The sequence below is a fragment of the Rattus norvegicus genome, chromosome 11 (genome assembly GCF_021556685.1).
Source record: "Rattus norvegicus strain SHRSP/BbbUtx chromosome 11, alternate assembly SHRSP_T2T, whole genome shotgun sequence".
Classification (NCBI taxonomy): domain Eukaryota; kingdom Metazoa; phylum Chordata; class Mammalia; order Rodentia; family Muridae; genus Rattus; species Rattus norvegicus.
Window position 1 is genome coordinate 64,266,361 of NC_141544.1, and position 17,056 is coordinate 64,283,416.

The 17,056-nt window shown below is 38.7% G+C and overlaps 1 protein-coding gene across 39 annotated transcripts in view; it reads left to right on the forward strand.

Annotated features, from left to right (window-relative positions):
- Bbx (BBX high mobility group box domain containing) overlaps window positions 1–17,056 on the forward strand; it is a 247,692-nt gene that overhangs the window by 179,034 nt on the left and 51,602 nt on the right. For all 39 annotated transcript variants that reach the window (XM_087576273.1, XM_087576286.1, XM_087576274.1 and 36 more), the window contains 3 exon segments: window positions 2,990–3,070; window positions 6,211–6,285; window positions 12,950–13,030. In XM_087576273.1, coding sequence (XP_087432399.1) covers window positions 2,990–3,070; window positions 6,211–6,285; window positions 12,950–13,030 — 237 coding nt within the window.

Sequence of the window (17,056 nt, forward strand, 5' to 3'; positions counted from 1 at the left end):
TTGCCAATTAACTAAATAATTTACATAAATAATAAACATTCTATATTACATAATAATCATAACTTGTGGGACTCTAATAGAAGCCTTTTGTAGGAAATCTACCTTCTTTTTCATAACTATAGATTTTTCTGTTCATACATATGTACATTTGCCATATCATAGAAACATTTTTTATATTCCGTAATCTTCAGATAAAGATACCTAACATGTATCATATCCAATTTTACTTTGTTAGTAAGGTATTCATACTTGCCTTGGTGACATGGAATCATAGTTACACATGTAAATTGCTTCTTTGAATATATACATTCTGATGAAATTTTAATGGGCAATTTACTTTACCTTAATTTGTTCTAGATAAACATTTCCACCAGCTATTTAGTTTTCCTTAAAACTGTATTATTTCCCTTCCTTGCTTTTTGAAAATTACAGCTCAGATCTGGGGAAAGCTCTCCCCTGTCCGCTCATGCTGCTGGCATTGCTTACTCTTATAGCTCTTCGCCTCCTTGTTTATCTCTACTGCTGACTTCTATCAGGTGCTTCTTTTCTGCTTTGGACTAGGTTCAGGTAACCAAGTCACCAAATAAGCAGTAGCTTACCATTCCCCAGGCTCTCAATTTTACCGTTTCCATTGTACTCTATGACTACACTGCTTCACAAGTACCTAGGTTTTGAGAACAACGTGGCCCACTAGAGTAAAATGCAGGTGTAGTGGTTCTATTTCTGCTCTATTAGCCACGGGGCAGCCTTTGTTGTACTTTACTGCCAAGTCACACACAAGCAAATGGAGTCAGACAACAGGTATGCATTGTATAGCTACTGTGTCTGCTGCCTCCTCCAAGAGTCATTACCTCTCCCGTCATGGAGTCTGAGGTCAGAATAGAGGGATGTGTTCATAACGGCACTAACATGCACTGGGCAGTTGGCTGCATGTGTGTTGTGTCCCATAAAATTGCATTGCGTATGTTGTCACAGCAGTTCCCACTCTGTGACGTCACAGACTTCCCAGACCCCGTTTCTGCTCTTAAATGAGCTACATCCCAAGGCCTCGTTTATTTTTTATTTTTTTTTATCTTGCTTTTTTAACTTTCCCCCCCGATAAAGGAGGATCTCGTTAATTTCCCAGGCCGTCTTGAACTCCTTCTATAGGCCAGACAGATCTTGAATTTCATATCCTCCTGCCTCAGCCTCCCAAAAGTGGCTAGTAGTATTCCAGGTCTGTGTCAGCATTTGCCTTGATGATGTATTTCATTGCAGATATCATGTATACCTATCGTTATTAAAATTTTATTAAGATACTTTATCATATTTACTTAGTTTCTAGCTTAATTTTAAAATCTAACTTCATTTCCCCAAATATCCAGCAGGCAAACACATAGGATTTATTATTCTTAAATTTGGTTTAGTCATTTCATCTAAGTATGAAATTTTCAAACTTGGTAGGTACTAAACTGAGGGTTCTTGGCTTTCTTCTTTGTGCACTTGGTGTCTTAGTGGTCCGTTTAGCACCATGTGCTTAACAGTCATGTGGTGATAGGAGAGGCAAGCTTACCCTAGATGGCAAATTAATGAAGGATTCTGGAGCTTTTCTATGGTACTTGTCATTGGAAAGTGTGATCACATCTCTTTAACATATCCAAAGTGACTTACAGTTTTCAAATATTAGTTCCTTTTCTGTAACCTGTAACACTGCTAGAAAAGCATCCTTCTTCCATCAGGTGACATTTAGTGGGAACATCATCAAAATATACATTTGTAACTTCTGCTGCCTTTTTCTTTAAAGTGAAAAAATAACAATTCTCCCTAGAAAACGTAACTTCATTATTTAGGAATGTAGGAGAAACACTGATTTGGGACTTACAAGAGCACCTCTCAATTTTTATTAGTTTATTCAGTATTCTTTTTTTGAAATGGATGGGGGAGTTGTCTCATGTATCCAAGGGGTACACCTCGGATCCCCCTGTTTCTACTTCCTGAGTCCCACAGGCATGAGCTACTACTGTGAGCAGTGTAATTTAACAAATAAATTTTGGTCTCCACAGTGTGCCTAGGCAGTTTAAAGAATAATGTCAAAACGGACCCTGATCTTCACTAACATTCACTCCAGAGATGAGTATGTCACCCAAGCAGAGAAATTTTTATTTCTAACACAAAAGAGGAAATGCATATTCCGGGAAGAATCCTGGAAAGATACGATGAAGTTGTTTATTAGTAAACATTGTTAAAAATGAAAATATCAGATGACAATAGCAGAATATTAAATGTTTACCAGCATAACATCTCACAAGAGAAGTGTTTCTTTAGGTAGACACTACTAACCTTAAGATTAGGGCCTATGCTATAGTACATACGTGAAAAACCTGGAAAAGAAGAATTTGGCTTTACTTTTGTTTTCCCAGAATTATCCTGTCAGAGCTCATTGATATTTTTGTGTAGTCGTGTAACAGGAAATGTTGAGGCAACACAGAACAGGGAAGTAGGTGCTCTCTGGATTTGTGACAGAAAGCCTGCAGTAAAATGCTAATCTTTGTACACATTCACAAAGTACCGAGCTGTCTGCTTTGCTGTAATTATTTAGCACTCAGTGGTCCCTTGCATAGACCTTTGTACGCAACTCACAGAAAAAGTTTATTTTGGCTGGCAGTTCCAGGGGGCTGGATTCCATAGTGGCAAGGAAGGCATGCTGTGCCAGTAGGAGCAGGAAGCTAGCCAATAACATCTTTATCTACACACAGGAAACAGAGAGGAAGCAGGAAGTTTGGTGGTGACAGGCTTCCTCAAGGAAGGCTTTACCTCCAGAAGTTTCCATAACCTTCCCAAATTGCACTGTCAATGCAATGTGTTTCAAACACACGAGTCTCTCATGGACATTTCTCATTTAGGCCACACTCAGTGATGACATTTTGCTGTGAGAGCATGAGGATAGGGATGAGTTAGGTGGCATTTGTCTGCTGTTGTCATGATGCAAGTCTGTCTGTCTTTCTTTCAGGCATCCTCTGGGACTTGCAGGCCTGATATTTCAGAGTCACCTGAGTTGCGTCAGAAGTCACCATTGTTTCAGTTTGCCGAGGTAAAGTTTGCATTTTATACCTAATTAATCAGGGAGTCCTTTATAAAGCGAGCTTAAATTTGGGCTAATGACAGCAAAAGAAAACAGCGAAGAACTCTAGCTTAATTAATTATAAATGGGAACATATAGTGAAAGATTGTAAGCGATATGGGTCTCCAGGGGCTTTTTGTTTGATTAGTTTTGAGACAGCATTCCTATATAGCTGGGCTGGTGTCAAACTCTTGATCTTGCTCCAATTTGCCAACAGCAGGGATTACAGACACACACTGCCCTGTGGTAGTCTAGAGATTTAGTTGAAAAGTAACAACTCATACCAACTACTATAATTAAACTAGAATTATCAAAACACAAATTTTGATTGATAGATTCAAAAAATAGGATAAACTCAGCTGTCATGTATACTCCATTGCTTGCTTTCTTCCTCCTCTTCTTCCTCCTCCTCCTCTCCCTCCTCCTCTTCCTCCTCTTCTTCCTCCTCCTCATTTTCGTGCCTGATTTCTAACTTGCTATCATAGCATGAATTTTGCCAGTCTTCCATCACACGCCAGAACTGTTAGCTTGGTGTCAGTGTCGAGGCAGCAACTGAAAAGCGTCTGTAAACATGTCAGTCAGTCCTAGGACTCAGTATGAACTCTCGTCCGCACCCCCAGTCTTGAGCCTCATGAGCATTCCTTGATATTTAACTTTTCCTTTGTTTTCCTGTCCTGCCACAGTGTGGTGCAGGACAACCATGTTTCTCACGGCTGTCTGTCTGCATTGGCACCTCCTGCCAGTCCTTTTGAGAATCTTTACCCTATTCCTAGCAGCTTTGCTTGTATCAGCAGGGTGTATGTATTTGTTCATGATACAGACCTGTCTTTTTCTGTCCTTAACTGAGGACTGCATGAGTTTGAGTTGTTTTCAACACTGACGTCCTCAAGGACTTACTGTAGTGGAGAAGTCATACTGTGGTCCTTTCTCAACAAAGACATGTTGATTGAGGTTGGGCCCAGCTTCAAGCAGAGATGCAAATTCCTAGTGATGGAATGAACTCTATAAAGTTTTATTTGAAAATCTGTACATGCCAGTATATGCATGTTGGGGACTCTGTACCATCTATAAGATTTTCAAAGACATCTGTGACAATATTGTTTAGGAGACACTGTTTTGTCACTAATTGAAGTCATACTTTATGTCAACATTTATAAGAGTAACCTTTTGCCTAGCACTCATTAAATGCTTTTCAAAAAATGAGAGGAATTTTAATAGTGGTTCTGTTTGATTCACTATTTGATTTAATTCCTGAAGAAAAATATTTAGATTTGGTTTTCCTTTTATATGAATTTTTTTTTCTTAAAGTTAATGAACTGCTAATGTAAGTTAAAAGTGGTTTTGGAAGTAAATTCTATTAATTTTATAGTTCCTAAGACTCAAGGAAAATCCTTGAAGCTTTCTCTGTGTAGTTTATCAAACTTGCCCATAGTGTTACCTAGGACTTACAGAGCCTAAAATATCTTCAAATCACTTAGTTAAATTTTATCCTTTTTTAAATTTTTTTCTTCAGTTGATATTTATTTTAAAATAGCTTATCTAATTCAAAAGATATGGTAGGTTTGAAATCCTTTCTAATGGCTTCAGTAGTAAATAGTATCAACAGTTCAGGCAGCCTTTGTATTAATCTTGTCTCCTCTGTACATCACCTTTGATACTATGCTGTCATGTGACCATAATTTTTAAATTTTCTAAAAGTCACTTTTATGGCTGAGTTGGGATCAAGGTGCATTCATTTCTTAGTGCGTAGTCTGTGGTGATCCGTCACATTCCTCTATATTCTCTTCAGGGAACTGCAAGTGGGCTGAGATAACAATGCCCAAGGCTTCTGTTCACGGCTCACCTTTCTTCCTGCTCCATAACTTCACTTTGTCCTCTCTCAAACTAAACTTAACAACTGACTTTGCTCTTAAAGATTCCTACAAATGCCGTATTCTGCCCTCAGAGCAGTTTGAGGGTAGTATGGTTACTCAATGAAAATGAAATATTGTGTGGAGTTGACGAATCTTACATGTGCTTTTAGACACGAACATGTAATATGCCCTGATAGGAGGCAGCATGTGTTACAGGGGAAAGAAATGGAGGGGAGGAAGATGTGGAGTTAAGTGGGTGAAATGCTAGCCTCAGGAATAAGCATGAGTACTTGACAACTATGGGATGCACAGACAGGCAACTCCATGGGGTTTGCTGGCCACCCTGTCTCCATGAAATAGTGGGTTGGAGGGTCCATTGAAGATTGCTTAAAAAATAATGTGGAGGAGGAGAGTGATTGAGAGTCAATTAACCCTTTTCCTTGTCCCCTATACAAATGTCCACACACAAAGAAGGCAATCCATTTGTATTTGAACAGTTGTGGTCCAGTCTATGGCAGACAATACATTTTATGCTTGTTTGTTTCTCATCATAATTGTATAAAATCATTAATAATTCACTAATATCATTAATGTACAGTGGGGGAAAAATAAGTCTTGGAAAGTTTAAGTGAGATCATGTTGCTGCTAAGTAGAGACAGGATTAAATCCTGGATACCCAGATCCCATTTCCGTGTGCGTCCACTGTTTAATGACGGCTGCGTCTATGCAAGAAGCAGCTTGGAGAGTGTCGGCAACAGTGTCACTCTGTCTACTTATAGCGTCAAAATGTTAATACTATGTTTTCTCACTCTTCAGGGGTGGGAGGGCAGGTGGGAGGGAGGTCAAGACAAGATTTCTTTGTGTAGCCCTGGCTGTCCTGAAACGTGCTCTACAAACCAGGCTGACTTGAAGCGTAGAGCTCCTCCTGCCTCTGCCTAGTGCTAGGATAATGGATGTGCACTATTCCCAGCGTTAGTATTATGGTTTTGAAAAAGTTATTGAAAGAAATTCATCTCAGTAATTCGATTTGATGCCATTTGACCCAAGCCTGGTATTCTTATAAGGAGTGTGGCAAATGAGACAGACTCTCCTGGGTTCTTCACAGCCATTGTCTTCCTTATCACTTTGTGCTGATCTTTCCAGGAGCGATTGAGAGTGGCAACTCACTTCTGAATCCACATAAAATATGTGGCAGACTCCAGTAGTGCTGTGCAGTAAAGCTGTCCTCAAACGTTAATGTGTCTCCTTTCCTCTCAGATATCCTCCAGGACATCCCACCCCGATGCTCCTTCAAAACAGTGTCAAGCATCAGCCTTGTTTCAGTTTGCAGAGGTAAAAAAAGCCTTCATTTCTTCATGCCTATTAGGTTCAGATATCATGGCCATGTTTGGAAGTGCTGAAAAGGAATCCTAATGATATGTGTTGAACTTCAGGCACGTTCTTTCCATTACTAGCCTGATAGACAGAGCTTTCATGGCCTTTGCTGCCACTGGTGTAGTCACAGTCAACTCAGCTCCAGGTTTATAGAATGATTATTTTATAACATTCATTAGACGACTTTACAGCAGGCACTTACCAGTGATTCATTTATCTCCTTTTAGCTTCTTAATTTACTTTAATTTTAGGAAAATAAAACGTGCTATCAACATGAATACCATAGGATCCCAGTTAACTGTTCTCAAAGCCAATACAGTGGTGACCATGACTTGTTAAATCGTCACTATGTAGAGTGGTCAGTGTTTCCTCAGAGTGTAGTCCTTGGCTCTGTCAGGTCAAGTTTTGCAGGATCTCCAGTTTCATCGGCTTGCTGTCCAGTTAGCACACACCAAACCGCATTTCTTTGTTGTTGTACTTGGTTTGCCTCAGTGTGCTCTCCCCTATAGAACTATATGACAGATAGTAAGATGGACACACACCGTGAAAATAAGATCCTGATTGCTTTAGCACCTTGTACTTTTCCCTTTCATTAATGCCAAGAAAACTGAATATCAGAATGTAATGCTTTATAGGATTGAAAGAAAATGACAGGCAAGACCGTTCTGTTTAATATTGATGCATCGAATCACTTTGATTCATTTGAGTAAGGAGTGCTGCATAAAAGAAATGTAAAATGATATCTTTTTGGCAAGGGAAAACCTAGCGTTTCACTTTGAATATGAGAAAAAAATTACTTTTGACTTTTATATTAAAAAAAAATTAGGCTTCTTCATCTTGGGACCCTTCTGAGAGTCAGTAGCAGCCGGCCTGCTGGTGTCAGAGAACTCTGCCATGTAGTTGCTTTAGCTGCTGAGGACTGTTTTCCAAATCTAGTAACAGAGTGCAAAGCGTTATTTCATGAAGAACAATTTGCTTGACGAGTCTGAGCACATTAATATTTTATAATTTTCCATCCTGATAGGCAGACTGCTCATTTCATTGTCTGGTGGAAATAGTTTTGTTTAGTATCATTTTCTCATTCTTTTCGAGTTATTGATATGCATTTATTGCTGTTAAATATTCTTCAAGAATTAAAAAAGAATGCTGGTGTGTTGACCTAATTTATTTGACATCTTAGCCATTCTCATCCAGTTTTTCTGAAGCATTTTATACACAATAGAATTTATTTCTTGTATATTCTGATTAAAGTCTTTGCCCCATAGCATGAATTAGAAAGATGTGGTGTCTTATCTTTGATACACCTGATATTTACATATTATTTATCAAAAGTATCCAACTTTATATAAAGTGTCAGTGTGTAATATCTGGGCCAGTGTGTGTACCTAACAGAATGATTAAGTGGTACTTAAAAGATGCTATCAGCAGATCATTAGCAGCCTCTGAAGACCCAGACAAGGGTTGGCGGGCCAAACGGATGGTTTAAGAGTCTCTGTCCTGTGGTTCTGCAAAGTGAGATCAGTAAATCTCTTAAAGGAAATAATCTGTGTTCAGTGCACTCCCCTATCAAGTGGCAAAGGTTGGTCCTTGCCTCTCAGTTGTACTGTTTTCCCCACATAGTGACAAAAACTTAGTTTTCAGGTAATAGTCCCCAGAAGTCACCCCATTGCTTAGCAGCGTTCTTCCCCAAAGCTTTTGGTTGATGCAAAGCATTGTGGGATTTGAGGAAGCTTAAGATTGTTAATTTGAAAATTTAATAGGAGCTTTTTGAAGGAATTGAAGCATAAGTCACACATAGAGGATGATAACCCAGACTAGATAATGAGAACAAATACAACTTCTGCTCTGCCTGGAATTCCGATGCAGTCTTCTTCCCAGCCCTGTTTAATTTCTGAGCAAATTAAACAAAGCATGGCACTTGGGGCTATTAAACAATATGTGCCATACCTGCCTTACAAAGAGAAGTCTGCTGACCTAGAGATTCACAACGCATCGGGTCCTTTTCCTTGTGTTAGGTGAGAACACTAAGCTTCAGTCTAGTAGTTTACCATCTGACCGTATTGTCTTCCAGTTATGGGCAGTGTACATAAAGCTAAAGTAGAGTTAACTAAATGAACTGATAGACGCTGTCTGCCCAGATCTACAGTGAACACACATATTCTAAAGTTAGAGTCCCTTCTAGTCACTGTGGTGATATAGCCCCTTGGTTTTATCATTATTTTATGAAATATATTATTATTAATACTTAATAATAATTATTATTTTTATCTTTGAGAAATTCTTTTCCTACTAATCCACAGCAAAGGTTTTTACACTTTCAAATACATCAGCGTCTCCCATAAGGTTGCTCAAGCACGGAAAGATTCTTATTGCAGGACTTGTGATTCACCCAGGCTGAGGTTAAGGCTGAGAACTTACATCTGTACTAGGATCCTTTTTAGGGAGCCACCGCTTAAGGCCACTGTTCTGCAGTGGCTGCTAACTCACAATGTGTTAATTGTTATGTTAGTGCACTTTCTTGTTCCCATTGTTCTCCTGAGGGGAGGGTGGAGACTGAGGAAGGAGATTAACTGTTTGATAGAAAATTACCATTTTATATCCCCATCTGTTTTCTGAGGGGTTCTTGGTCCTATTATTACCTACTTAAGAAGGGAGGCAACATTTATGTATTTAGGAAACATTTAACTCGACAAAAGTGTTTAGTTTTGAAATATTTATAAGATAGACACATGAAGTATTCCCACAAAGCATGCCTGCTAATTTCATTTCTAAGCTTTTTGGCGGCATTTAGCCATTTGTTCCCTAGAAATGGGTTATTTATTGTGACGTCTAATTATCAAAGAAAGCACACTTGAGCTCTGGCCATGTTTTTTAAACTAATAAATGGATTTTGTTTTTCTTTCATAGTAATTCCTAGGTTCCTGCCTTGAAAGCTAAGAAGAACATAACTTTCTTTTCTTTTCTATTTTCCTTTTCTTCTCTTTTTAACCAAGCTTGGTTATCTTAAAGCCTATTGAAATGAACCTACACAGAACCATGGCTCAGAAAAGTAGTTTTGTTTTTTATAAGTTCTTTATGGATATTTATATTAAAGAAGATAAAATAATATTCCTGCTTTAGAAGATCTAGAAAGAAGTGGAGGGCAGAGATTGCCTGCCCCTGGGTCAGTCAGCCTCCTCTTTCATTTAGATTCTCCTATTTCATCTAGATTCATCTTAGTCCATCCAGTGTGCTATCACTGTGGTCCTAAGCTCTGATGTGTTCGGTTTCCTATCTGCATTGTTGTTATTCACAGGTAGAGAGGCCTATCAGTCACTTTAGATCTAGTTCCTGAAGACCGAGGGCTGAATATAAAGCCAGAAAGGTGCTATTGTTTCCCATCATTTAATAGGTCTAGAAGACTTGACCAAAGTGCATATTCTCTGTCTAGTGTGTGGCTGCCTCTTAAACCTCGGGTATATCTTTGCACTGAAAAGAATAACATACTTACTAAAAGGACACAGCTAATCTTTATGAATTAGACAGACAGATTTGGACTCTAAACCTTTCTTTAGAAGATATTTACCCTGCCAGTATAGGTAGAACCATAATCCTACCAAATTTAGGGTTTTGTCACAATCGAATATAAGCAGTAGGTACAAATTTAGAGCATTCATTTTCATGATAGAATACTTAATCTGTTACAGAATATTGCGTTCCATAAAAACACTGTATGCTTGACTGCAACTACTCATAGAACATAGTATGTGTTTTATTGGAAGCATTAACATTTAAAGTAAGCAATGCCAGCTATCCTCAAATGCCCCATTTATTAATTTGTTAATTAATTAATTTAAGCAGTCGTTACCAGACATTTTCTTCCAGACTAGTGTCTATAATGACTTAAAATTGCAAAAGATTTCACCATCACCTAATTTGACTCAGATCTTTACCACCTATACGTATGCACCTCAAAGAGACATAAAATGAGCATTTTTTAATGTCCAGAATGATAATTTTTCTTCGCATTTTTCCTATATCTCAGATATTATTTCATCTATCCTCTTACTCACCATTATGAACAGATACTGTTTATCTGAATATTGCATAATAGTTAACACAATAGCATTAACAGCTTGACAAGCACCATACATCTTAGAAAAATATTACTCACAGCCATGAGTATAGTACATGATATTCTTTATCTGCCAGTGTAGTAGTCATACACTGATGGGTAGGAAGCACCACGTAGGCCAGTCATTGGTAAACAGACATTGATGATATTGTTCTTACTTAAAGGGAAAACATATGTCCCTTACATTGGAAATTTTTTGCAGGAGTGACCAGTAACAAAATAACAGATTAACATTTATATGACTTATTCTTGAAGTCAAAGCCACCATCACAGATGAAATTACTAAAACAATGTGTGACATTAAAAGCGAGTGGGCCCTAGACAAAAACTCTGAGGAAAACTAATCTTTATAAGATCACTGTAGAAAGAAGCCAGCAGAAAAGATTAGCAATGGCTTCAGAGTTCAATCTCTAGGAATTGAAGTCCAGGGAGGAGTTTCCCAACAGCAATGGCATCAGCAGTGTCAGTTGCTGTAGAAAAATCTAGAAAAAGACTGAGGCATCTAAAGCATATGTCCAATCTAATAGCAACCTCTGAATACATACTCACTTATCAAAAAAAAAGTATTTTAGAAAACATGTTTAAGGAATTCATTTCCTGAAAATTTTGTCACGAGAATTTGAAAACATGAACCTCTCACATACATACTTTTAGAAATCAGGCTTTTGAGCAACTTTGTGAATATTGTCTTGGAGCCAGAAATAGGTAAACATCTGTAGAAAGTAAATAAAACGGCAAGTTGTCCTACTGTGTAAGAACACCTCAGCAGTGCATTCACTCCAGGTACAGTAGAGATAAAGTGCAGTCAAGTAGCAACAGAAATCGTCAAGCAGAAGGACCAGCAGAGGGAGCTGAAGGAAGAAGTACAGAGATGGCCTATGTAGTGCATTGCTTCCCAGCATGCTGTCCCTCAGTAATGCTTGCTTATGCTACAGAGTTGATAGTCTACAAATTATGAAATTTAATACACTGTATCCTCAGACATTTCATCTCTAAATGATTCAATTTCATTGTGTAGCCAACTTTGGAATTATACTAAAAGTGTTTGTATTTGTTAGTGATCATGATATATTATAAGTGCTGATTGTTGTACTGAGACAGTACAGCCTTGGAACCTTGTGACTGCCTAACATGAAACCTAATCTCCACAGTGCAATACTGGGCAGACTTTCTTGCACTTTAAAGGTAAAGCAAATGAGGCTCAGAGCCCTGATTATTTGCTTAAGTTCTACATAGCAGAAAATAATGAAGACTGGTCTGCCTGGCACAGAAGCCAAGGTAGTGTCTTGTAGAATCTTGGTTCGGGAGACTGACATTCACATTCAGTCCTTCATTTCTTAACTTACTAAGAGTCAGTGATAGTAACTTGTTAGCTTTCTCTTAGACTAGTGATAGGTGAAGAGTTCAGCTCAGCTTGTTCTAGAACTAGTTAAGAAGTGCTATGCTTCACTGAAAACTTGTCTAGTGGAAAAATCTTTCTGATTGAGCTCCTTAAGCTATCTTCAGGGTGTGGTTAGAATGACCATAAAACCTACTAAAACTGTAGCATCTAGGAAGAAAAAAATCTTCATAACCTCCTTGAACTAGACCTTTGTTTTTTGATAGCCCATGTAACACATTAAATGTCTCTTGTTCTGTAGCTTTACAAGCAAGATACCATGAATATCTGCTCCCGACCTGACACTCCTTAGTATTACCCGTGGTCACTAGGCCACCATATGCAAGTTAGTGGACCAAAATTCCTCCTAAATCAAACTGAGAAAGTGTTGCGTACTCTGAGAAAGAACTCAGAGTCATAGGCGTGGAGGATGCTTAGACCACAGCTACTTGCTCTGATGATGACTTCTCTGTTCACGCTTCACCTTTTCATCTTTCATTTCCTTTACAACTGTGACTGAGGCTAAAAATGGAAAAGGAAGTCTTCATATGAAAATAAGAAAGAGTGGTGGTGTTCATTCATGGTAGTGCCCAGATACTGCAAAAAAGTATAGTCAGGATAGTGCCATGTGTGCTGATGAGCCCGGCAGAGTGCAGGCAGGTTAGTGTTGGAGTACAGTTTATGAATGGTCTCTTAAGGACAGTCAGGATTTTATATAAAATCCTTACCCTCCTCCAGCTCCTACCACATAATGACTTCTTTCCACAAAAATCCCAAATATTTCCTTAAAAATTAATTGATTGGTAAATGCAAGATAATTCTATATCTTTTTCTATTTGGCCAACTGATAAGTTAGTTGTTAAGTAGAAATCAACATGCAAATCATGCTAAAGTTAAATTTAGCATTGGGAATATGAAAGAAAATATTCTTGTCATTATTTAGCTATCAAAGCTGCACCTATTTTTGAGCAGCTCAAGTTGATTGTTCCAGATTTGATCTGCTAAAGCAGTTTGGTAGCTAGGAGCAATGCTAGTCCTTCACCTTAAGACAATTTCCAATTGTGTATGTAGGAAACCAAAGATTCTGGCATCAAAATTAATACTGTTTATGTGGCTTGTTCTCTGTATAGATCTCTTCAAGCACTTCGCAGTTGGGTGGCACTGAGCCTGTGAAACGCTGTGGAAATTCTGCACTCTTTCAACTGGCAGAGGCAAGTCATTAGTTAAGATCTGCAGATGTGCAATTCACAAATAATGATGGTAGTGTTTCTTAAACTGTGCTGTCTCATCTGTGACCACAAATGCGCCTTATCTGCTATTCAACACTGAGAGAGCTACCTTTCACTTTACAATAGGGAATGTTGCTACTCAAAGTCACAGGCACTGATGAAGACGACAGAGGGATCTCACAAAAGTTGTTTCACATGTATTGTTTTTAATAAGGCAAGTTTTGTCTGTGTCAGATCAGTAAGATTAAATAAGTCCACCCTGAGCACCAAAACTTATTTTTATCCAATTTTCTTAAACCATTTCTAAATACTGAAATGCGACACCGTTAGTCAGCATGAAGTGAGAGCATGCACACAGCCTTCAGATCTCATATTTTATAGTACTGATCTGCCATTGAGAGACCATCATTAGAGTATTGATTTTAGAGTATCACTCACACATTTGATGGGACATGCCACTAACTATTACTCCACTGGCAAATGTGAAAATATGCGGCAGAACTTGTAGGTTTGTATTATGTTGCGACTCTGTCCAAAGAGAATATGTGGGAGGGTTTCATCAAAACCAGGACCCTCTCAAATGGTATATGAAGTAGGTAAGAAACTCCAATTCTAAACCTTTTCTTCTTTTGCTCTTTCCTTCCATTGTGTTCCCTGTGAGTTCTTTTGTGAGTGGCGTGGTTCTTTTATACATTGAGCTTAATGAGATCATCCATAAGAGTTTTATCGCCATAAGAGTTTGAAATCTTTAAATTGGCATCTTTATATTGGGCCTTTAAAGTTAAGCCGGGTCCTAGTTAGGAATACAAGGCTCTGAAACAGTAGCTGATACAAACACTAGAGCAAAGTAATCCATTATATCACAAGCCAGGCTTAACATGGATTTTGGACAAAACAAACTCAGACCCAACTGGAGGACTGTGAAGACCGAAAACTGAGGAGACCTCTGAAGACAGCAGGGGCTGATTCTAAAAGGGACTTTGTGAATTAGCTAGGGTCTCCTGCAGATATGGCCAACAAAGAGAGCACCTCTATACTAACCTTGTAAACAATCTCATTAGTAGAGACACTGTGAGAGATGGATTTTCCAGACTCCAGATAGTTAAAACAACTTGAAATGACCATTTTTCTTGAATAATATGAATAGATGGGCCATCTGCTTTTTCTGGTTATATTATTTATATTATTTCTCTGTGTGCACACATGTGTACAAAACTATAAAGTATTAAACAATACCAAAATATAAAACAAACCAACTTTGCATGGAACATTTATCTTTATTAAGCTGTTCTTTTCTTTTTAAATTTGATGTTTTATTTATTTATATTTCAATGGTATCCTCTTTCCCAGTTTCCCCTCTGCAAACCCCCTATCTCAACACCACTTACCCTGCTTCTATGAGGGTGCTCCCCCACTCACCCACCCATTCCTGCCTCATCACCCTCTACACTGGGGCCTCAAGCCTTCACAGGACCAAGGGCCTTGGATGCCAGATAAGGTCCCTTCAGCTCCTTCAGTTCTTCCCCTAAGGACCCATTGGGGTCCCTTTGATCAGTCCAATGGTTGGCTTCAAACATCGCCTCTGTATTTCTCATGCTCTGACAGAGCCTCTCAGGCTGTAACAGGCTGTCAGCAAGTACTTCTTGGCGTCAACAATAATATCTGGGTTTGTTGGCTGCAGATGGAGCCGTCTCTGGATGGCCTTTTCTTCAGACTCTGTTTTACTCTTTGTCCCTGTATTTCCTTTAGACAGAAGCAATTCTGGGTTAAAATGATGTTGGTGGGTGACCCCATCTCTCAACGCTGGATATGTCCTCACAGGTTCTCCGTCCGCTTTGTGGGGATTTCAGCTAATGTCATCCCTGTGGGGTCCTGGGAGCCTCTTGCTTTCCTGGTATCTGGGACACTCTTGTTGCTTCCTTCAGTTCCCCATCCTTCTTTGCTACACAGCTCTGTCAATTTCCTGACCCTCTGTACATCTCTTCCATCTCCTCCCAGACCTGATTCTGCCCCTCTCTTTCCCCTCCCCCTACTCTCTTCCTCCCAAGTTCCTCCTACTCTCTACTTCCCTTGATTACTTTGTTCCCCCTTCTAAGTAGGACTGAAGCATCTACACTTTGGTCTTCCTTCCTCTTGAGTTTCATGTGGTCCGTGAGTTGTATCCTGGGTATTCTAAGCTCTTTGTCTAATATCCATGTATCAGTGAGTACATACCATGTGTGTTCTTTTGTGACTGAGTTACCTCACTCAGGATGATATTTTCAAGACCCATCCATTTGCCTGTGAATTTCATGAAGCCATTGTTTTTCATAGCTGAGTAGTACTCCATTGTGTAAATGTACCACATTTGCTGTATCCTCTGTTGAAGGACATCTGGGTTGTTTCCAGTTTCTGGATATTATAAATATGACTGCTATGAACATAGTAGAACATATGTCCTTACTATGTGTTGGAGCATTTTTTGGGTATATGCCCAGGAATGGTATAGCTGGGCCCTCAGGTACTGCAATGTCCAATCTTCTGAGGAACCTCCAGACTGATTTCCAGAGTGGTTTACCAGCTTGCAATCTAACCAACAATGGAGGAGTGCTCTCTTTCTCCACATCCTCGCCAGCATCTGCTGTCACCTGAGTTTTTGATCTTAGCCATTCTCACTGGTGTGAGGTGGAATCTCAGGGTTGCTTTGATTTGCATCTCCATGATGACTAATGATGTTGAACATTTCTTTAGGTGCTTCTAAGTCATTCAAGTATCCTCAGTTGAGAATTCTCTGTTTAGCTCTCTTCCCCATTTTTTAATAGGGTTATTTGGTTCTCTGGAGTCTAACTTCTTGAGATTTTTGTATATATTGAACATTAGCCTTCTATCGGATGTAGGATTGGTAAAGCTCTTTTCCCAATCTGTTGGTTGCCGTGTTGTCCTATTGACAATGTCCTTTGCCTTACAAAAGTGTTGCAATTTTATGAGGTACATTTATTGATTCTTGATCTTATAGCATAAGCCATTGGTGTTTTAACATGAAGGATATTAAATCATGTCAAATGCTTTTTCAGCATCTAATGAAATGACTATGTGTGTTTTTCTTTCTGTGAGTTTGTTTATGTGACGGATTATGTTGATGAATTTCCATATACTGAATCATCCCTGTATCCGTGGGATGAAGCTTACTTGATCATGATGTATGATTGTTTTGAAGTGTTCTTGGATTTGATTTGCCAGAATTTTATTGAATATTTTTACATTGATATTCATGAGGGAAATTGGTCTGCAATTATCTTTCTTTGTAGAGTCTTTTTGTGGTTTTGGTATCAGCATAACTTTGGCTTCATAGAACAAGTTGAGTAGTGTTCATTCTGTTTCTATTTTGTGGAATAGCTTGAAGAGTATTGGTATTAAGTCTTCTTTGAAGGTCTGATAGAATTCTGCACTAAACCCATCTGGTCCTTGCTCTTTTTGGTTGGTTAACTGCTTCTTTTTGGGGGGAGGGGAGGTTACGGGACAGTTTAGATGGTTTATCTGTTCCTGATTTACTTTTGTACCTGGTATCTGTGTAGAAACTTGTCTGTTTCATCAAGATTTTCCAGTTTTGTTGTGTATTGCCTTTTGTAGTAGGATCTGATGGGTTTTTTAAAAATTTTATCAATTTTTATTGTTGTCTCCCTTTTCATTTCTTATTTTGTTAATTTGGATACACTCTCTGTGCTCCCTGGTTAGTCTGGCTAAGGGTTTGTATATCTTGTTGATTTTTCTCAAAGAGCTAGCTCCTGGTTTTGTTGATTCTTTGTATAGTTCTTTTTATTTCTACTTGGTTGATTTCAGCCCTGAGTTTGATTATTTCCTGCCTTCTACTCCTCTCGGGTGTGTTTGCTTCTTTTTGTTCTAGAGCTTTCAGGTGTGCTGTCAAGCTTCTAGTGTATGCTCTCTCCAGTTTCTTTTTGGAGGCACTCAGAGCTGTGAGTTTTCCCCTTGTACTACTTTCATTGTGTCCCATAAGTTTTGGTATGTTGT